The sequence below is a fragment of the Trachypithecus francoisi genome, unplaced genomic scaffold (genome assembly GCF_009764315.1).
Source record: "Trachypithecus francoisi isolate TF-2019V2 unplaced genomic scaffold, Tfra_2.0 Lachesis_group14, whole genome shotgun sequence".
Taxonomy (NCBI): Eukaryota; Metazoa; Chordata; class Mammalia; order Primates; family Cercopithecidae; genus Trachypithecus; species Trachypithecus francoisi.
Genome location: NW_022681459.1, coordinates 38,031,767 through 38,057,013, shown reverse-complemented (window position 1 = coordinate 38,057,013; position 25,247 = coordinate 38,031,767). Strand labels below are relative to the sequence as shown.

Here is a 25,247-nt window from a genome sequence, read left to right as displayed (position 1 = left end):
TTGTCCTAAAGTAAATGAACTGGTTGTTTAAAGAAAGGGATGTTTACAAGTCAGAAAGTTAAGGCATGTCAAAGATTGTCTGTAAAAGTCGTGAAAAATGTTATAAAAGGAAATTTATGCAAAAAATGTATAATTTAAAAGTAATTAGGACTCCTGAATGTAAAACTACTGAAGAAACAGTTTATGTGCAAAGTGTGTAAGAAAAGCAAAATATACTTTTGGTAAAAGAATTATAAGGAGGCATAAGAATGTGGATTTTTACATACATTAAAAGGTTAAAAAAATGTTTTGAAGGTTTAAGCAAGTTTTGAAATGTTAATTGTAAAAGAAATTCCATGTGTAGACATAATGGCTAAAGTTAAAGGGGTACTCTCCAGTTCCACTTTACTGGGGTACTGGTACTCCAGTTTTTCTGGTACCATCCAGTTTTTCTGTAAACTGGACATCAAAATAAAAGCAAAACGGGTTTTTCTTAAAGTACTAACCTGCTCTTTAACAAAAATGATAAAGGGTTTAAAAGAGTCTATAAAAATCTTACCTCGGGCCGGGCACGGTGGCTCAAGCCTGTAATCCCAGCACTTTGGGAGGCCGAGACGGGCGGATCACGAGGTCAGGAGATCAAGACCATCCTGGCTAACACGGTGAAACCCCCTCTCTACTAAAAAATACAAAAAACTAGCCGGGCGAGGTGGCAGGCGTCTGTAGTCCCAGCTACTCGGGAGGCTGAGGCAGGAGAATGGCGTGAATCCGGGAGGCGGAGCTTGCAGTGAGCTGAGATCCGGCCACTGCACTCCAGCCTGGGCGACAGAGCGAGACTCCGTCTCAAAAAAAAAAAAAAAAACAACAACAACAACAACAAAAAAAAAAAAAAAGAAATCATAGCCTCAATTCGTACTTCTCTTGCAGCCATAATAGGTGTACTCATTCTTGTTGGGTGTTGTGTCATACTATGCATCCATGGGCTAGTGCAAAGACTTATAGAAGTAGCATTTACTAAAACCTCCCTTACCTCTCTCCTCCACCTTCTTCACATCAGTTTTTTCTTTTAGAGGATTAAGTTGAGCAGCAAAGCCAAGACATGTTAAAAAAGGTTTGAAGAGGAAGTACTATGAAAATTGAAAGGGGGGAAAATGTAGGATATAATAAATTCCTCTTCAAAGGTTTTAGCCTGTAAATTGTTAAGTACAATGAGTTCTGAGATCCTCTCCAAAGAACCAATGTATCAGTGTGTTCAGCTCCCCTGTTCTTTGTTCTTCATTTTAAAGTAACTTCCTCATTCTTTATGTCTTCTTGCCCCTAGTTTCAGTAAACAATCCCCTTCTAGCTTCTATCACCTGCTCTGACCTGAGTGACCTTTAGTCACCTGGTCCGGAACCATCTTTCCTGTCGAAACTGCTCACCCCACCAGTCTGGCTTATACCCCTGCCCTCTTTAAAATAGCCAATCAGAATTAGCTTAGACTGTGTGGTCCAACCCTAGCCAATAAGGGACCAACATAGCAGTAGGGGCTACCTGCATCAGGGATAAGAACCCCTTCCCCTCCCTTGTTCAGGTGTGCTCTTGCCATTGCTCCATCCACGAGATGCGCCCTTCTATAGAAGTAAAATTGCCTTGCTGAGAAAATTTATGTTCGAGTGCTATTTCTTTTGCAGCACCAAAAATGTATTTCTAACAATAATACTTGGGATAACTTGAATGAGGCTGAAACTTCTAAATTAAAGGTTTCTCCCTAACCAGGATGTTGTATTGCATACAGATTACAGGTAAACCAGAATTTGAATCCTGTCATCCCACCCTGCCTTTTTCAAAACTTTTTTAAAAAAAATCTCTGATAGGATCAAACTCATAATATCAAATCCTGTTACACACATCTTGCCTACCCAGTTCCTGAAGGGTGACTGAGCCATTTGTTCCAATAAGGATATGAGATGCTGCAGCAAATAATTTACTGATGCCTAAATATGTGACATCTGCTGCTTTCTCTGTAATTTTTTTTTTTTTTTTAGGTGGAGTCTCACTCTGCAGCCCAGGCTGGAGTGCAGTGGCATGATCTCAGCTCACTGCAGTCTCTGCCTCCTGGGTTCAAGTAATTCTCCCGCCTCAGCCTCCCGAGTAGCTGGGACTACAGGCGTGTACCACCACACTCGGCTAATCTTTGTATTTTTAGTAGAGATGGGGTTTCACCATGTTGGTCAGGCTGGTCTCGAACTCCTGACCTCAAGTGAACTGCCTGCCTTGGTCTCCCAAAGTGCTGGGATTACAGGTGTGAGCAGCCACGCCTGGCCCCATGTTTGTTTTTTTAAAAAGTTGATTACCACCCACTAAATTAATTTTGCAAACCCACTGATGTCCACATCCTGCAGTTTGAAAACCACTGCAATAAATATTGGTAACAGGTAGAAGTTTTACCCTTAGCCCAGGCTGCCAGTCCTGGCTTCCTTCCCTTTGCCTCACAGCTGTGCCCTGAGCCTGCTTGTGACTAAGCCAGACCCAGGCCTGTTCAGCTCTAGCTGGACAGAGGAGCCATCATGTAGCTGAGAGCCCCTTTGTAGGGCGCCGAGAGCTCAGCCTTCCCTATGTGTCTCACAGGCTTTCCCTGCATGAGTCATCAGGCAGCAATGACATGGATTCTGTCTCTACTGCAACCCACAGCCCAACTATGAGAAAGGCATTATTCTTCCCATTGCTCAGATGAGAAAACTGAGGCTGATCAGGGTGAAGTGACTGTGGGAAAAGGACAAACAGGACTGGTCCTCCTTTGAAATTCAGAATGTGAATTAGGCAGGAAAATTGGCTCTCTACAAAATACTGTGGAAGTGCTGAATAGGACTGATAGGTAACTGTGGAAGAGAAAGTGCTAGAGACACAGAAAAGCAGATACAAAAATGGGCAGGGCAGCTGGGCGCGGTGGCTTATGCCTGTTATCCCAGCACTTTGGGAAGCCGAGGCGAGCGATCACTTAAGGTCAGGAGTTCGAGACCAGCCTGGCCAACATGGTGAAACCCGGTCTGTACCAAAAATATAAAAAATTAGCCAGGTGCGGTGGTGCTCGCCTGTAGTCCCAACTACTTGGGGGGCTGAGGCAGGAGAATCGCTTGAACCCAGGAGGTAGAGGTTGCAGTGAGCCAAGATCATGCCACCGCACTGAAGCCTGGCTACAGAGCAAGACTCCATCTCTCAAAAAAAAAAAAAAAAAAAAAAAAAAGAGGCCAGCCGAGGTAGCTCAGGCCTGTAATCCCAGCACTTTGGGAGGCCGACGTGGGCGGATCACGAGGTCAATAGATGGAGACTATCCTGGCCAACATGGTGAAACTCCCTCTCTACTAAAAATACAAAAATTAGCTGGGCATGGTGAGGCATGCCTGTAGTCCCAACTACTAGGGAGGCTTAGGGAGAAGAATCCCTTGAATCCAGGAGGCAGAGGTTGCAGTGAGCCAAGATCGCGCCACTGCACTCCAGCCTGGGCAACAAGAGTGACACTCGGTCTCAAAAAAAGAAAAAATTATTGATCAACAATTGAGAAACTGCCTGTTCTTCTCCTTTAAAAACGCTCTTTCAGTTGCTGCTAATCCAAGTGTATATTCAGGACAACTTGAATCTCTGCTCCAAGTTGCAGTCTTCGAACTTGACCCAAATAAACTCCCTGCTTAAATTAAGCTCGCCTCAGTTTTTATTTGTTTTCCTTTAGGTGGACACAGACGAGGGCCATTTAAGGATGACCCCTCAACTCCGGGGTGAGTTCTTTTACATATAAAGGGCACCATGCCTTTGAGGAGCTTAGCTTTACTTATTAAATGAAGAAACAGAACCTGTCAACATCTGTAGGAAGTGGACGGCGCCAGTTATAAACAGGAGGCTAGGCAAAGTGACTCACGCCTGTAATCCCAGCACTTTGGGAAGCTGAAGCGGGCGGATCACTTGAGCTCAGGAGTTCCAGACTAGCCTGGCCAACATGGCGAAACTCCATCTTTATTAAAAATACAAAAATTAGCCCGGCGTGATGGCGCGCGCCTGTAATCTCAGCTACCTGGCAGGCTGAGGCAGAGGAAACATTTGAACCCGGGAGTTGGATGTTGCAGTGAGCGGAGATCGCGTCACTGCAACTCCAGCCTGGGAGAGCGAGAATCTGTCATCAAGCAACAGGAGTTAACAAAATCAAAAACCACGGGGACCTCTCAACTGCCTTTTCTCCCTTAAGTACCCTCCACTGCTACCCCTGCGCCATCACCTCCTCTTCCGGTCCCTCCTCTAGGGCCCGCCCACCCCTTCCGGTTCCGCCCCGCGCCAGCCTTCTTTCCGACCAGGGCCTGCCCGCCTTTCAATCCCCACCCCCCCGCCCGACGACCTGCCCATTGCTTCCGGTCCCTAGCTGAGGCCCCGCCCTTTCAGCTGTGCCTCCTCCCGCCATTCCCATTGGCGGAAAATCCCAGACGCTCCTCAAATTAGAGAGGGACCGGTCTGGCGCTGTGGCTCAGGCCGGTAATCCCAACACTTTGGGACGCCGAGGCGGGCGGATCACGAAGTCAAGAGATGGAGACCATTCTGGTCAATATGGTGAAACCCCGTCTTTACTAAAAATACAAAAATTAGCTGGGCGTGGTGGCGTGCGCCTCTAGTCCCGGCTACTCGGGAGGCCGAGGCAGGAGAATCGCTTGAACCCGGGAGGCGGAGGTTGCAGTGAGCCGAGATCGCGCCACCGCACCCCAGCCTGGGGACAGAGCGAGACTCCGTCTCAAAAAAAAAAAAATTCGAGCGGGACGGTGTTCCGCCTGCCTGTCCCCGGAAGTGACGTTATGTCCGCCTCCCTGAGGAAGTGACGACAGGAGTGCCCTTGACAGGCAGGGAGGGCTAAGCTGTGCATCCCTCCGCTCGCGTTGCAGGGAGGTAGGAGCCCTGTGGGGCTGGCTCGAAGTGGTGTCGTGACTGAGGCATGACGCGACCGCGTTCCTGCGCAGGCTGGCGGCCGGGCGGGCGGGGGGAACCTGGCTCGCCGGAGAGCCGGGGTCCCTGGTGGCGTCCGATTTTTCCCAGTTCCCTCCATTCATGTCCCTTCTTTATTAGTTCCCTCCAGTACATGTCTCTTCGTTTTTGGTTCCTATCATACTCTTAGTTCCTCCTTCAATTGTTGCGTTTCATCTTTTCAGACGACCCTGGGTTCCAGTGTTGGTGTCATTTAATAGTGGGGTTACTTTGGGCATGTCACTTAACTTACTTGAGCCTCGGATGCCTTTCCTTACTTGCAATGTGGGCAGTACAATAGCAACTTCCTCAGAGTTGCTGTAGGAAGATCAATAATATATGTAAGGTACTTGGTCCTTACATAAATTATTAAATGTTGGTTTCTCCCTCCCGTTCTTCTGTTATAATCTAAATCCCGATTTCTTTTTGGTTGTGAAGCCAATTTTCCTGTCCTTCTGGTTTGCCTAGCTATTCCTTTCCCTTGATTCTCAGCGTCCTCACTTCTACACTACAAATCTTACATATTATTTCCTTGCATTTTGCTTCCCACTCTGCCTCTTCTTGAGCCCCGAGTACTCCCCAAATCTCTTTATTTTTCTAGTGTGTCAACTTCCTTTTGTGTGCCCCAATTCTTCTGCCTCTTCCCTCACAGATGGCTCAGCGACTTCTCCTAAGGAGGTTCCTGGCCTCCGTCATCTCCGGGAAGCCCTCTCAGGGTCGGTGGCCACCCTTCATTTCCAGAACCCTGCAGACCCCACAATGCAGTCCTGGTGGCCTGACTATAACACCCAACCCGGGCCGAACAATATACACCACCAGGATCTCCTTGACCACCTTTAATATCCAGGATGGACCTGACTTTCAAGACCGAGTGGTCAACAGTGAGACACCAGTGGTTGTGGATTTCCACGCACAGTGAGTATTGGGGGTCCACAGAAGACTAGGGTCCTGCTTGTTCAAGTATTTATTGAATGCCTGCTATGTTCTATGCTGCTCATATGTACACTCAATATACAGACTGGTCAGGCCCAGTCCCTGCCCTCAAGGGGAGTACAGTCTAGTAGAAGACAGATGAGTGAACAGTCTGCAAAGCTGACTGCAGTTAGTGCTGAGAAACATATGTTCTGTTTCTTAATGCCCAGAAAGCTCAGCATCATCTTCAGCGTGGACCAGAGTTGGAAAAATATGACTGTCACCTTGCTTTTGGTGTATATCAGTTCCTGGCCCTGCAGATAAGTTTAACACCTTGCCATGAAAACTGCAAGAAGGGCTGGCAAAAAGTTATCAGTGTCGGCCAGGCGCGGTGGCTCACACCTGTAGTCCCAGCACTTTGGGAGGCTGAGGCAGGCAGATCACCTGAGGTCAGGAGTTCGAGACCAGCCTGGCCAACATGGTGAAACCCCATCTCTACTAAAAATACAAAATTAGCCAGGCATGGTGGTGCACACCTGTAATCCCAGCTACTTGGGAGGCTGAGGCAGGAAAATCACTTGAACCTAGGAGGCGGAGGTTGCAGTGTGCCGAGATCATGCCATTGCACTCCAGCCTGGGCATTGCACTCCAGCCTGGGCAAAAAGAGCGAAACTCCGTCTCAAAAAAAAAAAAAAAAAAAGGTTAGTGTCATTATCGTGGTGCCCAAGCACATAGGGCATAGGAAGGAGTTTCCTTTCAGTGCTGTCTGAGTTTGCTTTAGTGATATTTAAGTCCCTCTGGCCTTCTGATTTTTAGCCTGGCCTTTTTCATTTCTAGACCTTTGGGGCCTGGCTAGACACCCAACTACACAAAAACTGGACAAAGCCCTCTGAATGAGGCATCCTGGGAGAAACCAGTGTAGCATAAGTTAAAAATTCAGGGGCCTTCAGGTCGGGCACAGTGGCTCACACCTATGATCCCAGCACTCTCAGGGGCCAAGGCGGGTGGATTACCTGAGGTCAGGAGTTCGAGACCTGCCTGGCTAACATGGCGAAACCCCGTCTCTACTAAAAATACAAAAATTAGCTGGGCCCGGTGGCGGGCACCTGTAATCGCAGCTACTCAAGAGGCTGAGGCAGGAGAATCACTTGAACCTGGGAGGTGGAGGTTGCAGTGAGCTGAGATCGCACCATTGCACTCCAGCCTGGGTGACAGAGGGAAATTCCATCTTAAAAAAAAAAAAAAGAAAGAAAGGAAGGAAGAAAAAGAAATTGAAGGGCCTTCTGGTCAGGTCTCTGACAGATTGTTCTGCCATCTTTCCAGTTGTTTCTCTGACTCGCCCTGTGGCCTTGGGCAGGCCGCTTGATATCTTTGTGCTCCCTTCTTCACTTGTGATAGGAGATAAGGTCTTGTACACTGGGTTTTCAGGTGTTATGAGTTGTTTTTGTTTTGCTTCTTTTAGAGACAAGGTCTCACTCTGTCACCCAGGCTAGAATGTAGACTGCAGTAGTGTGATCACGACTCACTGCAGTCTCTACCTCCTGATCTCAAGCAGTCTTCCCACCTTGGCCTCCCAAAGTGCTGGGATTACAGGCGTGAACCACTGCGCCACGCCTGAGGGTTTTTTTCTTTTTTTGTTTTTGAGACAGAGTCTCATTCACCCAGGCTGGACTGCAGTGGCTCGATCAGCTCACTGCAATCTCCGCCTCCCGAGTTAAGATGATTCTCCTGCCTCAGCCTCCCAAGTAATTGGGACTACTGGTGCCTGCCATCACACCCAGATAATTTTTTTTGTATTTTTGGTAGAGATGGGGTTTCGCCTTATCGGCCAGGCTGGTCTCTTGAACTCCTGACTGCAGGTGACCCCCACCCCCACGACCTCGGCCACCCAAAGTGCTGGGATTACAGGTGTGAACCATTACTCCCAGCCTATTTTCAGCATTTAAAACCCTCAGGCCTGACTGGGTGTGGTGTGCACAACCACACCTACTGCTCAGGAGGCTGAGGCAGGAGAATTACTTGAATCCAGGAGGCGGAGCTTGCAGTGAGCCAAGATCGTGCCATTGCACTCCAGCCTGGGCAACAGAGTGAGACTCCATCTCAAAAATAGACAAGTAAGTGCTGAGAATAAAATAGCAGTTGTCAGCCAGGGGTTTGTGAAAGGTGGAACTGTTTTGGCCTGCTGGTGTAGTGAGCGTTCCAGAGAGGGCTTCCGAAATGCACGATGCCTCATTTTGTTTGGTAAAGAAGTGGGGTGTGAGTTGTTCATTCATTGCCAGGCACTGTCCTTGGTGCCACATACATAGAGATGACAGCACCAGGCCTGTCCTGGATGAGCTTCCCCAGCAAGAGGGGAACCTGTGATCAGGGCAGTGATAGTGTTCAATTCAGGCGCCGTGGGATCACAGGGTAGCCTGTGGGTGAAAGAAAACACTTTTTTTTTTTTTTTTTTTTTTGAGACGGAGTCTTGCTCTGTCGCCCAGGCTGGAGTGCAGTGGCCGGATCTCAGCTCACTGCAAGCTCCGCCTCCCGGGTTCACGCCATTCTCCTGCCTCAGCCTCCCGAGTAGCTGGGACTACAGGCGCCCACCACCACGCCCGGCTAGTTTTTTGTATTTTTTAGTAGAGACGGGGTTTCACTGTGTTAGCCAGGATGGTCTCGATCTCCTGACCTCGTGATCCGCCCGTCTCGGCCTCCCAAAGTGCTGGGATTACAGGCTTGAGCCACCGCGCCCGGCCTCTTTTTTTTTTTTTTTTTTTTTTTTTGAGACAGAATCTCTGTCGCCCAGGCTGGAGTGCAGTGGCACGATCTCAGCTCACTTCAACCTCCACCTCCCAGGTTCAAGCGATTCTCCTGCCTCAGCCTTCCTAGTAGCTGGGATTACAGGCGCACACCACCACTCCTGACTAATTTTTGTATTTTTGGTAGAGACGAGGTTTTACCATGTTGTTGGCCAGGCTGGTCTCGAACTCCTGACCTCAGGTGATCCGCCTGCCTCGGCCTCCCGAAGTACTGGAATTATAAGCGTGGGTCACCGCACCTAGGCAAAGAAAACATTTTCAACACAGCTTTGGGTTATGATCGATCCCGGCTGTGCTTCTCTAATCTTGCACAGGTTTCTTAACTCATATGGGCTTCAGTTTCTTTGGAAGGTGCATTCTCTTTGCAGAGTTGAGGGGTGTGTTTGGTAAGAGCAGAAAAAGTGCTTGTCCAGGGACTGGCGCGTTATAGACACTCCTGGCCATTGGTTCCCCTCCTTTTAGTTCTGAGTCCACATGGTGTTTGAAATAACCCCGCAGCTTCCAACGCATGCTTACCCACATTGTCTTAGTTGATCTCTCCTAATAGCTTTGAGAGCCATAATCTCTCTTTTTCAGGTGAAGAAAATAGGGCCCCAGAATAATCAGCTGGTTGGTGAGGAGCCTCTGTTTGAACCTTTTTTTTTTTTTTTTTTTTTTTTGAGACGGAGTCTCGCTCTGTCACCCGGGCTGGAGTGCAATGGCCGGATCTCAGCTCACTGCAAGCTCCGCCTCCCGGGTTCCCGCCATTCTCCTGCCTCAGCCTCCCGAGTAGCTGGGACTACAGGCGCCGCCACCTCGCCCGGCTAGTTTTTTGTATTTTTTAGTAGAGACAGGGTTTCACCGTGTTAGCCAGGATGGTCTCGATCTCCTGACCTCGTGATCCGCCCGTCTCGGCCCCCCAAAGTGCTGGGATTACAGGCTTGAGCCACCGCGCCCGGCCTGTTTGAACCTTTTAACTTCCAATCCCATATTCTTTTATATGACAGTATATTCATCTGAAATATACTGAAATAAGTCCCTTTTGTTCTAAGAGTCTTCTGATGAGGCCTGTGTTTTAGAAGTCTGGGATCTGTGAAGATTTCCCATGTGCAGCATCTCCTGGCATTACCATTTGGTGTGTTAATTTTTATTTTATTATTATTATTATTTTTTGTGTGTGTGTGAGACGGAGTCTCACTCTGTTGCCCAGGCTGGAGTGCAGTGGCACAATCTCGGCTCGCTGCAAGCTCCACCTCCCGGGTTCACGCCATTTTCCTGCCTCAGCCTCCCGAGTAGCTGGGACTACAGGTGCCTGCCACCATGCCTGGCTGATTTTTTGTATTTTTAGTAGAGACGGGGTTTCACTGTATTAGCCAGGATGGTCTCAATCTCCTGACCTTGTGGTCCGCCCGCCTGGACCTCCCAAAGTGCTAGGATTACAGGCATGAGCCACCGTGTCCGGCCTGTGTTAATTTTTAAACATGGTAGACAGAGATAATAAGGGTAAAATATTCCTTGGAAAGATGCAGGTCTGGGAAGCCGGTAGGGGATGCTGAGCGGTCTTTTGACTGACTGGACGCTTCCTTTCTCACCTTTTGAGGTGGTGTGGGCCCTGCAAGATCCTGGGGCCGAGGTTAGAGAAGATGGTGGCCAAGCAGCACGGGAAGGTGGTGATGGCCAAGGTGGATATTGATGACCACACAGACCTCGCCATTGAGTATGAGGTATGGATTGACAGGGAGTTGCCACAGGGCAGCCAGTGTAGGGGGTGTCGGGCCCAGGGGTAGCTGGTGTAGGAGATATCTTGGGGAGCACCAGGTAGCCAGTAAGCAAGGTCTCTTGGTTTTTCCAGAGCTTTTTTTTTTTGAGACGGAGTCTCACTGTCACCCGGGCTAGAATGCAATGGTGTGATCTTGGCTTATTGCAGCCTCTGGCTCCCAGGTTCACGCGATTCTCTTGCCTCAGCCTCCCGAGTAGCAGGGACTACAGGCGCCCACTACCACACCCGGCTAATTTTGTGTATTTTTAGTAGAGACAGGGTATCACCATGGTGGCCAGACTGGTCTCGAACTCCTGACCTCATGATCCGCCCACCTCGGCCTCCCAAAGTGCTGGGATTATAGGCATGAGCCACCACGCCCGGCCTGTTTTTCCAGAGCTTTTAGGAGCTCAGAGCACTTTGTAGAGGTGGCTGTTGATCCTCTGAGCCACCTGTCTCTCTTCGCCACCTTTAGGAAGTAGATAGTATGACCCGAAAACACCAGGTCATTCTCTTAGTCTCAGACATTGGTACATTCCTTTATTCATCTACCCACATGTTCAATGAGCAGTCATTTGGGAGCTCGATGTGCAAGTATTTGTGATTCTGACACAAATAAGATGAGATCTTGTCTCCAAGCAACTCCTAGAGAACAGCAGGTAGAAAGATCATCTCAGTGTAGGGTGAGGAGTGCTAGAAGAAGAGACGCATAAAGGAAGAAGGGACTGTTTGCTTGTGGGGGAGCTGGAGGGGAAAGGAATGCTTCACGTTAGAGAGAACCTCTGAGTCGAGCCATGAAGGATGCTCGGAGAAGGAGGAAGGGTTGAGAAAACAGCGTGCACAAAGACATGGAGTCATCTCACTTGGTTGGTTGGTTGGTTTGTCCATTTATTCAGCAGATATTTGAGAGTCCCTCGAGTGCCAGGTACTGTTACTTGGTGTTGAGGATAAGGCAGTGAACAAAACTGACAAAAAGTCTCTGCCTTCATGGAGTCTCCATTCTAGTATTTTAAATCAGGGGTCGGCAAACTTTATCTCTAAAGGACCAGTTGGTATTTGAGGCCTTACAGGGCAGTGGTCTCTGCTACAACCATTCAGCCGTTGCTCATAGCCGAAAGCAGCCATAGATACTACACAAACAAATGGGCATGACTGTGTTCCAATAAAACTTTATTTACAAAAGCAAGCAGTAGGCTGTATTGGGCCTGTAAACTATAGTTTGCTGACCCCTGTTTTAGATAATAAGTTCAATGGAGAAAAATACATCAGGAAAAGGGGACGGGAGTACTGAGTATGGGGCAGGGTTTTTGTTTTTTTTTGAGACAGTCTCGCTCTATCGCCCAGGCTGGAGTGCGGTGGCGCAATCTTGGCTCACTGCAAGCTCCACCTCCCGGGTTCACGCCATTCTCCTGCCTCAGCCTCCCGAGTAGCTGGGACTACAGGCGCCCGCCACCTCGCCCAGCTGGTTTTTTTGTAATTTTTAGTAGAGATGGGGTTTCACCGTGTTAGCCAGGATGGTCTTGATCTCCTGACCTGGTGATCCGCCCGTCTCAGCCTCCCAAAGTGCTGGGATTACAGGCTTGAACCATCGTGCCCGGCCAGGGTTTCTTTTTTTGAGACAGAGTTTTGCTCTTGTCGCCCAGGCTGGAGTGCAGTGGTGCAATCTCAGCTCACTGCAACCTCTGCCTCCCGGGTTCAAGCAATTCTCCTGCCCCAGCCTCCCGAGTAACTGGGATTACAGGCACATGCCACCACGCCCAGCTAATTTTCTGTATTTTTAGTAGAAACGAGGTTTCACCATGTTAGCCAGGCTGATCTCAATCTCCTGACTTCAGGTTATCCGCCTGCCTTGGCCTCCCAAAGTGCTGGGATTACAGGCGTGAGCCACCGCGCCCAGCGAGTTTCTTTTTTTTTTTTTTTTTTTTTTTTTTTTTTTTTTTTTTTTTTTTTGAGGCGGAGTCTCGCTCTGTCTCCCGGACTGGAGTGCAGTGGCCGGATCTCAGCTCACTGCAAGCTCCGCCTCCCGGGTTTACGCCATTCTCCTGCCTCAGCCTCCCGAGTAGCTGGGACTACAGGCGCCCGCCACCTCGCCCAGCTAGTTTTTGTATTTTTAGTAGAGACGGGGTTTCACCGTGTTAGCCAGGATGGTCTCGATCTCCTGACCTCGTGATCCGCCCGTCTCGGCCTCCCAAAGTGCTGGGATTACAGGCTTGAGCCACCGCGCCCGGCCTGCGAGTTTCTTTTTTAAAGGGTATGCTAGGGTAGATCTCCCTGAGAAGGTGACCTTTGAGCAAAAACAGGAAGGGAGTGAAGCATGTGGGTCTTTGGAAGAACTATTGAGGCAAAGCAAAAGCCCTGAGGTCTGATGAGCCTGGGTTGCTTACAGGCCAGCAGGGGCCAGGTGCCTGGAGGTGTCTGGGGTGGGGGCATCCTCTGGGGCTTGGAGACCACTGCCTGGAGAAAGGGGAGAGGCCCACTTTGCCTGGGTGGCCAGAGTGAAGGGCCAAGCATGGAGCTGGGGAAAGCAGACTGCAGCTGGATTGGGTGGGTCTCTGGATAGCCGTGCTGAAGGTAGCGCTGTTGCAGAGCCGAGGGCACTCCTGGCAGCCTCTGGGCCCAGTCTGGCTCACAGACACTTTTAGTCTGGCACTCAAAGTATTTTAAAGTAATAGGAACCAGATGCTGATATATGAAACTCCGATGTCATGTGGAAATCTGGATTTCTGATTTTCTTGAAATACCTTAACCTGGCCAGAGTGAGCCTTCACCCCTCCCTCCTTCCTCCTCCATGTAACAAGTGAATGAAAGAGGCCTCTGTCTTCCTCAGAGTTTACAAGTCCAGGTTTCATTCTCACTAGACCAGCTCAGGCCGGGCGCGGTGGCTCAAGCCTGTAATCCCAGCACTTTGGGAGGCCGAGACGGGCGGATCACGAGGTCAGGAGTTCGAGACCATCCTGGCTAACACGGTGAAACCCCGTCTCTACTAAAAAATACAAACAGCGAGCCGGGCGAGGTGGCGGGCGCCTGTAGTCCCAGCTACTCGGGAGGCTGAGGCAGGAGAATGGCGTAAACCCAGGAGGTGGAGCTTGCAGTGAGCTGAGATCTGGCCACTGCACTCCAGCCCGGGTGACAGAGCGAGACTCCGTCTCAAAAAAAAAAAAAAGAAAAGAAAAAACTAGACCAGCTCAAATAGAGGCACCCATCCCTGAACCAGTGCTCTGTGGCAGGAAATGGGTGGTGAGGGCGGGGTGAGAACAGACTGGCCACCCCTTGAGCTAGGCAGGGAGTGGGGAGTGACTACCCAAAGGAATATCAGTCTGCGATGACCAGAAGCAGGAGAGATGGAGACCAGGCAGACAAACGCGATGGCCACTGCAGGTGGCTGCTGGAGCAGGCCTGCCTTGGGAGTTAGTAACTGAGGGCTGCTTACAGGGGCTGCAGGAGGGGTGAGTCACTTTTTCAAAAAGTTTGGCCACTGACTGCTCAGTGAGGGAGGCGTCTGTCTGCCCATTTGGACGCCCCTCGCTTTCCCCTGCCTGGCCATGCCTCGGGTAAGAGCCCGGACTGGGGCTCCTAGAGCCTCCCACAGGTCACGCGTGGGCTTCAGATGTCTCAGGCCTCCTGGCTCTGCCAGACACCACATCATAACTATTCAGCAGACACCACCTGAGGGCCAGCCATGTGCAGGGATTATGGTAACTACTGCAGATGCTAAGAAGCGCATAGGCCCTGCCCCAGTGTCTCGTGGGGTGGCAAGAATGCTGAGGACTGTCCCCAGGAGGCTGTTGTGGGAGTGGGCACCGAAGGCCTGTGGTAAAGCCTCGTAAGTGAGAGGGAGATGCCTCTCGTGGAATCCTCTCAATCTCTCCCCGCCGCTGCCACCCCTCCACTGCCTGGGGACTGCGCTAGCACACAGAAAGTCCTCAAGGCTGCTGGGCCCACATCGCTTGGTCTCAGCCGTGTTGTTTTGCCAAACCCTGGTCTGACATCATTGCAGGGTTTAGGAAGCTCCAGCCAGGGTTCTTCCTGACCCACTCCCTCCCTCCCTCCTTCCCTCCCTCCCTCCCTCCCTCCCTTCCTTCCTTCCTTTCTTCCTTCCTTCCTTCCTCTTTTCTTTCTGAAGAGAGCCTGAGGAACAAGTTGCCTCTGAGAGAACTACAGTGCCCCCATGACAGCTTTCTTTAAGGCCTAAAGTCCTTTTTCTGTTTTGAGATGGAGTCTCACTCTGTCGCCCAGACTGGAGTACAGTGGCATGATCCCGGTTCACTGCAACCTCCACTTTTCGAGTTCAAGCGATTCTCCTATCTCAGCCTCCCAACTAGCTGGGATTACAGGCCCCAGCCACCACGCCCAGCTAATTTTTGTAGTTTTAATAGAGAGGGTTTCACCATGTTGGTCAGGCTGGTCTCGGACTCTTGACATCGGGTGATCAGCCCACCTCAGCATCCCGAAATGCTAGGATTACGGGCGTGCACCACCACGCCTGGCCTAATTTTTGTATTTTTAGTAGAGATGGGGTTTCACCATGTTGACCAGGCTGGTTTCAAACTCCTGACCCCAAGTGATTCACCCACCTCAGCCTCCCAGAGTGCTGGGATTACAAGCATGAGCCACCACTCCCGACCTTCAAGTCCTTTTTCAAATGTTGGTTGACCTTGTTGGAAAAACGGCTTTAGGCCAAGTGCAGTGGCTCACACCTGTAATCCCAGCAATTCAGGAGACTAAGGTGGATGAATCACCTGAGGTCAGGAGTTCAAGACTAGCCTGGCCGACATAGTGAAACCCTGTCTCTATTAAAAATACAAAAATTAGTGCTGTGTAGTGGTGGGCACCTGTAGTGCCAGCTACTCAGGAGGCTGAGGCAGGAGAATCACTTAAACCCAGCAGGTGGAGGTGGCGGTGAGCTGAGATCACGTCACTGCACTCCATTCTGGGTGACAGAGTGAGACTCCTTGAAAAAAAAAGAAAAACTGCTTTAAATAAATTATATTCAGGGAATTATGCGCTTCTCCCGGAGCTCTCATGACACCCTCCCCGCCCCCCGCACACACCCTCAGGTAAGTCTCCTTCCTCACACAAATTTCTCCCCTTGAACCACTTTATGCTTTAACTGCCCACCCTAGGACTTCACTGGCTGCCAAGGGAGGGCGAAGGGAAAGTCCCTCAGGGCCTTGGGGTTCAATGCTCCAGCCCCTCTTCACACTTGGCACTGCCCTGGCTTAGCAAGATGCAAGACTCTCCACTCTTCTGCCTCTACCTGCCACTCTCCCGACCATCCCAACCTTGCCAGCTCGTGGGGAAGGCAGGGAGAGAATGGGCCAGGAGTGGACCCTCGGCCTTTGTGCTTTCCTCTTGGGCTTCTTCTCCTCACCTCACACTTAGAGGTGTTATCCTTTTATTTTCTCATCTTTTAGAAGATATGAGTGCCTTTTTTTTTTTTTTTTTTTTTTTTTTTGAGATAGAGTTTTGCTTTTGTTGCCCAGGCTGGAGTGTAGTGGCGCCATCTTGGCTCACCACAACCTCCGCCTCCCAGGTTCAAGCGATTCTCCTGCCTCAGCCTCCCGAGTAGCTGGGATTACAGGCGCCCACCACCACGCCTGGCTAATTTTGTATTTTTTGGTAGACATGGGGTTTCTCCATGTTGGTCAGACTGGTCTCGAACTCCTGACCTCAGTTGATCTACCCACCTCCGCCTTTCAAAGTCCTGGGATTACAGGCATGTGAGCTCTGCGCCCAGCCCTGCATTTCTTTTTTGTTTGTTTCATTAAAAAAAAAAAAAAATTGGCCGGGCTCGGTGGCTCAAGCCTGTAATCCCAGCACTTTGGGAGGCTGAGACAGGCGGATCACGAGGTCAGGAGATCGAGACCATCCTGGCTAACACGGTGAAACCCCGTCTCTACTAAAAATACAAAAAACTAGCCGGGCAAGGTGGCGGCGCCTGTAGTCCCAGCTACTCGGGAGGCTGAGGCAGGAGAATGGCGTGAACCCGGGAGGCGGAGCTTGCAGTGAGCTGAGATCTGGCCACTGCACTCTAGCCTGGGTGACAGAGCGAGACTCCGTCTCAAAAAAAAAAAAAAAATTAGAAAAGATGGGGTCTCCCTATGTTGTCGAGTCTGGTCTTGAACTGGGCTCAAGCAATTTTCCCACCTTAGCCTCCCAAAGTGCTGGTATTACACATGTGAGCCACTGTGCCGGCCACCAAGACTGCATTTGTGTGTGTGTGTGTGTGTGTGTGTGTTTTTTTTGTTTGTTTTTTTTTTTGAGATAGAGTCTCGCTCTGCCGTCCGGGCTGGAGTGCAGTGGCCGGATCTCAGCTCACTTCAGCTCACTGCAAGCTCCGCCTCCTGGGTTCACGCCATTCTCCTGCCTCAGCCTCCCGAGTAGCTGGGACTACAGGCGCCCACCACCACGCCCGGCTAGTTTTTTGTATTTTTTAGTAGAGACGGGGTTTCACCGTGTTAGCCAGGATAGTCTCGATCTCCTGACCTCGTGATCCACCCGTCTCGGCCTCCCAAAGTGCTGGGATTACAGGCTTGAGCCACCGTGCCCGGCCATGTGTTTGTTTTTGAGATGAAGCCTCGCTCTGTTGCCCAGGCTGGAGTGCAGTGACGCAGTCTCGGCTCACTGCAACCTCTGCCTTCCGGGTTCAAGCTATTCTCTTGCCTCAGCCTCCCAAGTAGCTGGGACTATAGGTACCCACCACCACGCCCAGCTAATTTTTTTGTTTTAGTAGAGACGAGGTTTCCCCATGTTGGCCAGACTGGTCTCGAATCCCGGACCTCGTGATCCGCCCACCTCAGCCTCCCAAAGTGCTGGGATTACAGGCATGAGCCACCACACCTGGCCACCAAGACTGCATTTCTAACAAGCTCCCAGGTGATGCCAAGGCTGGGCGTCCTGAGCCAACATGGAGAGAAGCCAGTGTTCTGAAGGCCCCAGACTGACTTTCTGCTTCTGGAGGCCCTGGACTGACTCTGTGGGGAGGAACTGCTCTTTGAAAGCCTGTGTCTCAGCTGCCGCTCTCAGCACAGACTGCTTGCCAAAAGGAAAGTTCATGGACAAATGTATAATAGCATGTGTCCGCCATTCCAGCGCCATACAGAACCGTTCCACTGCCCTCAGTTCCCCTGTTTTCCAGCAGTTCACCTCTCCTTCCCGCCCCTCCCCACCTTCACCCCCCGGCAGTCACTGATCTCATTTTTTGTCGTCGTTCTTTCTGAAGATTTTATGTCTTTAGGGCAGTTTTAGGTTCATAGCAAAATTGAGAGGAAGGGGAGGGTACAGAGACTTCCCATAAGCCCCCTGTCCTCCCGCATGCCCAGCCTCACCACTATCCACAGCCTGTACCAGGGTGATCCATTTGTCACAACTGATGAACTACACAGACATCATTATCCCCCAAAGCCAAAAGTTTACATCGGGGGTCACTCTTGGTGTTGTGCCTTCTGTGGGTTTGGACAAATGTGTCAAAGCCGGTGTTCACCATTCTAGCATCATCCAGAGTCATTTCACTGCCTCCGTGTCCTCTGCTCTGCCTGTTCATCTCTCTTTCCTCCTCCCTCCAGCCCTGGCAACCCTTGATTTTTTCACTGTCTCCCTAATTTTGCCAGAATGTCATGTAGTTGGATTTGAATTTTTCAATAGTTGTTTTTCCAAGAACCCTCTCATATCTAAAAGCTTTTACAAAACACTTGGCATTTTGCATTTGAAGCATGAAATGCTTTAATGCGTCCCCACATGTTCTTCCCCGTGCTGTCTCTTTGCTGCTGGGCAGAAGCACAACGGAGTTTGATGCCTGAAAGTCAAACAGATCTTGTTTCAGATCCCAGCTTTGTTTTTTTTTTTTTTTTTTTTTAGTAGAGGGAGTCTCGCTCTTTCACCAGGCTGGAGTGAAGTGACGCAATTTCGGCTCACTGCAACCTCTGCCTCCCGTGTTCAAGCCATTCTCCTGCCTCAGCCTCCCAAAGTGCTAGGATTACAGGCGTGTGGCACCACACCCGGCTAATTTTTATATTTTTAGTAGAAACGGGGTTTCACCGTGTTGGCCAGGCTGGTCCCAGACTCCTAACCTCAGGTGATCCATCCGCCTCGTCCTCCCAAAGTGCTAGGATTACAGGCATGAGCCATCACGCCCGGCCTTGTTTGTTTTGAGACAGAGTCTCACTGCAATGAGTGCAATGGCGTGATCTCAGCTCACTGCAGCCTCTGCCTCCTGGGTTCAAGCCATTCTCCTGCCTCAGCCTCCTGAATAGCTGGGACAACAGGTGCCTGTCACCAAGCCCCACTAATTTTTGTGTTTTTGGTAGAGATGGGGTTTCACCATGTTGGCCAGGCTTGTCTTGAACTCCTGACCTCAGATAATCCACCTTCCTTGGCCTCCCAAAGTGCTGGGATTACAGGCAGGAGCCGCCGTGCCCGGCCTACACCGCGTCATTTTGAACAGTTGCTCACCCTTTGGGCCTCAGTATTCTCATCATTAAAATGACCCTACCCACAGCCAGGAGAGTGTGAGATAGCGTACACAGGTGTTTATATCATTCCTGACACGAAAAAGCACCCAGCATGTGACAGTGATCTTTTCCTTTTAACTCTGCAATGAGCCGAGGAGGAGGTTGCAGCGTTCCGCAGCACCTAGCACTGTGCCTTTCCCTTGGTAGGCCCTTAGCTGAGTTAACAGAGGGATGCCATCGGGGTGAGACAGGAGAAGACATGCCAGGACATGGAGCTTGGTGGTGGTGCAGGCAGGCTGTGGGCTAGCCGGAAGAGACTGCACACATGTGCACAGTCCCCGACTTCTGCCCTGAGTTCAGAGGGTCTTTATCCAAGGATAGGAGGTTCCAAATGGCTTCATGGAACAGGACAGGCAGCACATCTTAGCGTATCTTTTCCTCAGCCCCTCAGTTGGCCCAGTCACTGCCTTTTTCACACTCAAAACATTCCAGAAGAATGTGCCAAGGCCCTGTGCACTTCCACGGAAGGCAGTGTTTACAGGCACTGGCCCCTCCTGTTGTGTGAGCCAAACACAGGAGCAGCGGAGCCTCAGCCGCCTCCTCGGGGTCGAGGGAAGTCCCATTCCAGCTCAGGTTTCCTGTGAGCCCTAGTTGGGGGGTTTGTGTGTGTGTGTGCGTGTGTGCGCGCGCGTGTGCGTGTGTGTGTGTGCGTGTGTGTGTTTCAGCTCAACTTCAAAAAAATCCTCTTGATCAGTAATGACCAGACCTCCATTCACAGCACATCTGCTGTCTACCTGACACCAGCAGGGTCTGTGCGTGTTGAAGCATGTGTGGAGGTTTACATGAATGACATCATTATGGCCTTCATCTGGAGTTCCTTTTTTTGTTTTTTTTAATTTTTTTATGGAGACGAGGTCTTACTATGAATTCCTGACCTCAAGCAGTCCTCCTGCCTTGGCCTCCCAAAGTGTTTGGGATTATAGGTGTGAACCACTGTGCTTGTCCCTATCTGGAGTTCTTAAGGAACACTAAGTCCACTCTCTGAGCCTCTTCAGTGAACTTAGAGTCCTACCATGAAAAAGGTTAGGCCATTTCTTATACAGTGGCATAAAGCGTTTATTTTAATTAAAGGAATAGGACAGTGTGCAGGTGGGAGCCGGCGGCTTGAGCTCTGTGCTTCTGCCAAGAGGCTCCGGCTTTGAGGTGCTCCAGCTACCTTTGCAGACCACTAGAGGGCACCAGAGAATGCCTGGGAAGGCCCTGGTGGCTTCAGGCGCTCCCTGGAGCCTCCTGGAGCAAACTTTTTCCAGCCCTGCTCTGCCTGGAGACAGGGTTTGCCACCCACATCAGCCTAGGGACAGACTTTGAAGGGGCCTGAGGCACTAAGAAGGACAAGGACTGTGTCCTCTGACCTGCTGTGTTTGTCCCCAAAGTGCCCATGAGGAGTGGGGTGCGGGGCCTGCCACGTAAAGTTAGTGGGTGAAGGTGGGATGGTCTGGCCTGCATGCCTTTCCTAACTACCATGTGCACGGTTTTTGAACATTCTAAATCTTACTGACTTCCAAGATGGTCTGTGGCAGGGCAGCAATGGGATATGTAAAGGCCTGGTACGTTTGTGTGAATCTCTGCTCTTACTTTGTAGTTAACTTGTGTGTAAGAAAAGTCTGTGTTTATCTTGTTCTGTTTATTTTTATTTATTTATTTTGTTTTGGGGGCAGGGACAGAGTCTTGCTCTGTCGCCCAGGCTGGAGTGCAATGGCACAATCTCAGCTCAGTACAACCCCCGCCTCCCGGGTTCAAGCGATTCTCCTGCCTCAGCCTCCCGAGTAGCTGGGACTATAGGCATGCACCACCAGGCCTGGCTAATTTTTGTGTTTTTGGTAGAGATGGAGTTTCACCGTGTTGGTCAGGCTCGTCTCGAACTCCTGACCTCAAGTGATCTGCCCGCTTCGGCTTCCCAGAGTACTAGGATTACAGGTGTGAGCCACAGCGCCCGGCCTATCTTGTTCTGTTTAAATGGTTTTCTCAAATGCCCACGAATGCCAGGCAGGGATCCCAGGCAGCAGAGACCTCACGATGCCAGTCTGGTGGGCCACAGCCTCATCCGCATTCCACGTAACCTATGCAGGTCCCTGAGGGAACTGAGTAAATGCTTCACAGACCAAGAATGTTGCCGTTGCCATCTGCCTGCAACCCGCCAATAAGCGTGAGGTCATGTATGGCCAAGCCTCTCCTCCCACGCTGTCCAGTAGAAGTCCCTGACTTTCTGGACCCTGTCACTCATCACGGCAGCAAGCTAACATGCTCTCGTGGGGCCTCTGTTGGACTTTTCCTTGTGCCCTCTGCAGCCACTTTTTTTTTGAATGCCCACTGTATGCCAGGCACAATGCCAGGTTCCTACGCTTATTTGCCGGGTGCTGTGCTGAGACTTTACTCGCATTATTTCATTCAGCTTTCATGCCCTCTAATGGAAGTGTCGTTAGTATCTCCATCTAGCATCTGACAACACAAAAGCTTAGTTACTGAGGGTCATGCCCCAGCTCACCTGGCTGGTAGGAGTCCGATTGGGTCAGCCAGAGCCTGAGCTCTGCTTTATTTATTTATTTATGAGATGGAGTCTCACTCTGTCACGCAGACTGGGGTGCAGTGGTGCAATCTCCACTGACTGCAGCCTCCACCTCCCAGGTTCAAGCAATGCACCTCAGCCTCCCAAGTAGGTGGGAATATAGGCGCCCGCCACCATGTCCAACTAATTTTTGTATTTTTAGTAGATACGGGATTTCACCATGTTGGCCAGGCTGGTCTCAAACTCCTGACCTCAAATGATCTGCCCGCCTCAGCCTCCCAAAATGCTGGGATTATAGGTGTGAGGCACCGCGCCTGCCCTGAGCTGTGCTTTATACTCAGATCTTTCTTCTTTCTTTTTTTTTTGAGGCAGGATCTCACTCTGTCACCCAGGCTGGAGTGCAATGGCACCATCACAGTTCACTGCAGCCTCAGTCTCCCAGGCTCAAGCGATCCTCCTGCCTCAGCCTCCCAAGTACAGGAGGACAGGCATGCACCACCATGCCTGGCTAATTTTTGGTGGGGAGTTTAGTAAACACAAGGTCTCACTATATTGCCCAAGCTGGTCTGGAACTCTTGAACTCAAGCGATCCTCCAGCCTCAGTCTCCCAGAGGGCTGGGTTATAGATGTAAGCCACTGTGCCCAGCCTATACTTGAATCTTTAATGTTCATCCCAAACCCTAAAGGTAGACATTACCCCGATTTTATGGAAAAGGACACTGAGGCTCAGAAAGGTTCTGTGACCTGGCCAAGGCTCCCTTGCTAGTGAGTGCAAAGCCAGGACTCGAACTGTCCCCCAGCTTCTGTCTCCCCCCGGGCCAGGCTTCCCCTGAGCTCCTCCCTGCCCCCAGCCCTGGCCTGCAGCTGCATGGGCTATTTTCATCTCTCCTGTCATTCCAGCAAAACCACTGGGCCAGTGAGTCAGTCTTGTGGTTAAGGGAGGAAGGGTACTGCTGGGAGCCTGCAATGGAAGAAGTTTCTTCAACGGGTGGCCACCGGGCCCTGCAGTACCCCTGCACTAAGGGAAGAGCCACGTTCCTCTAGGCCTGCCCATGGCTTTGGGAAATCAGTGCCCTGGATAAGCCACCAGCTTTCCCCACAAAGGCTTGGGAGTGGCAGTTAAGAAGCGTTCACTCCCAATTCACTTGGACCCCCTTGTCCTCACCACCCAGGTGTCAGCGGTGCCCACTGTACTGGCCATGAAGAATGGGGACGTGGTGGACAAGTTTGTGGGCATCAAGGATGAGGATCAGTTGGAGGCCTTCCTGAAGAAGCTGATTGGCTGACAAGCAGGGACGAGTCCTGGTTCCTTGCCTGCGTGGGACCCCAGTAGAACTCAGCCCTTCCACGCCAGCCCTTCCTGCTGCCTCCCTCCTGTCTGGCCTCTGGGGCCTGTGCTTAGAGCCCAGGCTCCAGCCCTGAGTGCTTCTGAGCTGGCGGACTGCCCAGGGGCCATCAGAGGATGGTGCTGCTGCTGATCCGGGGACTGCCGTCTTCCCTCCCACACGCATTTCGTCCCTCCCTCTAGGGCCTGTGGCAGTTCTCCCAGGATGCGTGGAGAGAGCCCGGGCCAGCCCACAGTGTTCCTGGTCAGGCAGCCACACCTTGGTCCTCATCTCTGGTCCCTTCCAATCTGAAACCTCGTGCCTGGCTCATCTCCACATCTCCACCTGCATTTCTCTTTCCTGCTGCTGTTTTGGAAAAAGAAAAACGAAGCCCAAACTAGTGAGAATAATGTCTAATTCTCATTTTTTGCAGGTCTGTGATAAAGAACTTAGTCATCCCTTCCACCTCCTACTGTGAAGAACAGACCCTGGGTCCCACACTGAAATCCCCTCTAGTCACCCATCCTCACCCCCCGGGAGCCTTCTCCCACCTCACCTCCCAGGCAGTGGGGCAGAAAATGATTGATGGGCTGGGGAGCCCTGGAGAACCTTGACTCTGGAAGTCTCGAGGTACCTCCTTCGCTCCTTAGCTGGCCCATTGGTTTTCTGAGCGGGGGGCTGAACTGTGAACAAGTCAGACCAATAAAGCAAGGGTCTGCACCGTCTGCAATGTTGCATCTGTGTGGGCTCAGAGCACCTGTGACCCTTTCCCAGGGGGCTTGTCCACTGTCCCCGCATCCTCCCCTAACTCCACAACACTCTCTCCAACCAGCCCCTCCTGTTCACTATCATGCTTGTCAGCTGTGGCTGCTATTCTGAGGATGCCACATGCCAGTCCTCATGCCCTCCTAAGGCAAGAGGCTGTTGTCCCCATTACCCTGATGAAGACACTGAGGCTCATGGGATGCAGAACTGGGGTTCCTATCCAGACGTGATTGCCTCTGAAACCTGGGCTCCCATAGCTGATCCCTTTGACCCATCTGACGGGCTCCTGGCTGCCCCAGCAGGTGCCTGACCCTGTGGGGATCAGGCTGTCCTTCCCATGGGTGCCTGCAGGAACTTCTGGGCCTTGGGACCAGACAACCTCTCTTGGCCCCCAGCTCCCCTTGGCCATAGAGGAGTGTGCCAGGGGAGCCAGGCTTGCCAGTCAGGAAAGCCTTCCGTCTGCCTCAGTGCTGGGGCCAAGCTGTCATTAGGGCTCAGTTGCCCGGATGAGGCCCCAGCTTCCTGTGAGTCCGGTACTTGGCGGCAGGGGGATCCTGACAGCCTCCCCCATGGCCTCAGGGATGCCATGGGGCTGGTATTGGTTGCTCTCAGAGGCTCACCCTGTTCCTGTTAGAACTGCCTGCGTTCTCCAGGGGCCCACCCAAGGACTGCCTTGGGAAGGCTGCCTAGACTGAGGGAGGAGAGGGGCCCGTGGCCTCTGAAGGACCCCAGGCTCCAGGGCCTGTCACAGTCACATGGAGGCGACAAAACCAGCAGCTGGTGTCAGTGGAGACAGAAGTTCGTGGAGTGAACATCCTCCAAAGGCCAAAAGCCCTGGATAAGATGAGCAGGACCTGTCCAGGCTCAGGAGGCACCTGGCACTGTTCTGAGGGTTTCAGCTTACCTCAGCCCCGCAGGGAGGCATCGCCCTTCAGGTTCCACCTGAGACCTGCCCCAAGAGGTTGAGGAGCTTTCCCCAGTGCACAAAGCCCCTGAGAAGCTGAACTGGGATTCAAGGCCAGGCAGCCTTCCACACCCACCCCCAGGCACCAACCTCTCTGCCTCCCTTCATCTGATAGAAGGTGGCGTGTGTGTGGTTTTCGTCTCACAACAGGCAACAAGGCAGGTGGTGTCAGCTCATTTGACACAATGGGAGCGGAGCAGATCAGAGGTTGAGTAACTCTTTCAATGACACCCAGTGAGCCCAGGGTGGGGCCAGAGCACAATGCTGGGGCGCCTTGACTCCTGAGTCTGGGCCCTTTCCACCCGACCCCACTGCCACTCCTTAAAAGGCACCGTTTGCCACGCACCTTCTACACACATTACCTCATCGAATTCCACTCTTGTGAGGCAAGTATTATTTCCATATCATAAGTGAAAACAGTTCAGAGAAATTGACTTGCCCAAGGTCATGTCTGAAAAGTGATGATGCCAAATTTGAACCCAGTGGGGGTATGGCCTCTCTGCCCGGGTGGGCGTGGAGAACTGTGGCAGAGGCCTTGACCAGAGGCAGGACCCAGGCGCTGCTCCAGCTCCCTCTCCTTAAAAGGTGCGTTGCCCTGCAAGGTGAGCCGGTGGCTGTGGCCATCCCAGGTTGGCAGCCTGTGCCCATGAAGCTGATCATGGCCATGAGTCACGCTGGCTGTGCTCACAGAATCCTCCGGGTGATCCTGTTTGACCAATTCCAGGACACTGATCTCACCGGGGATGCCGCTGGCTCTGGGCTGTCAG

The 25,247-nt window shown here is 51.4% G+C and overlaps 1 protein-coding gene across 2 annotated transcripts; it reads left to right on the top strand.

Moving 5' to 3' along the window:
- Positions 1–4,426: 4,426 nt before the first annotated feature.
- TXN2 (thioredoxin 2) lies at positions 4,427–23,476 on the top strand. Of its 2 annotated transcripts, XM_033232830.1 has the most exons (5): positions 4,427–4,884; positions 5,612–5,874; positions 10,252–10,375; positions 22,599–22,719; positions 23,185–23,476. In XM_033232830.1, the coding sequence occupies exons 2-4, from the start codon at positions 5,612–5,614 to the stop codon at positions 22,710–22,712; spliced, it is 501 nt and encodes a 166-aa protein (XP_033088721.1). In that variant the 5' UTR covers positions 4,427–4,884; the 3' UTR covers positions 22,713–22,719; positions 23,185–23,476. The 2 variants fall into 2 exon arrangements, with proteins under 2 accessions (XP_033088721.1, XP_033088720.1); XM_033232829.1 differs by having other exon boundaries at positions 22,599–23,476.
- The last annotated feature ends 1,771 nt before the right edge of the window (positions 23,477–25,247 follow it).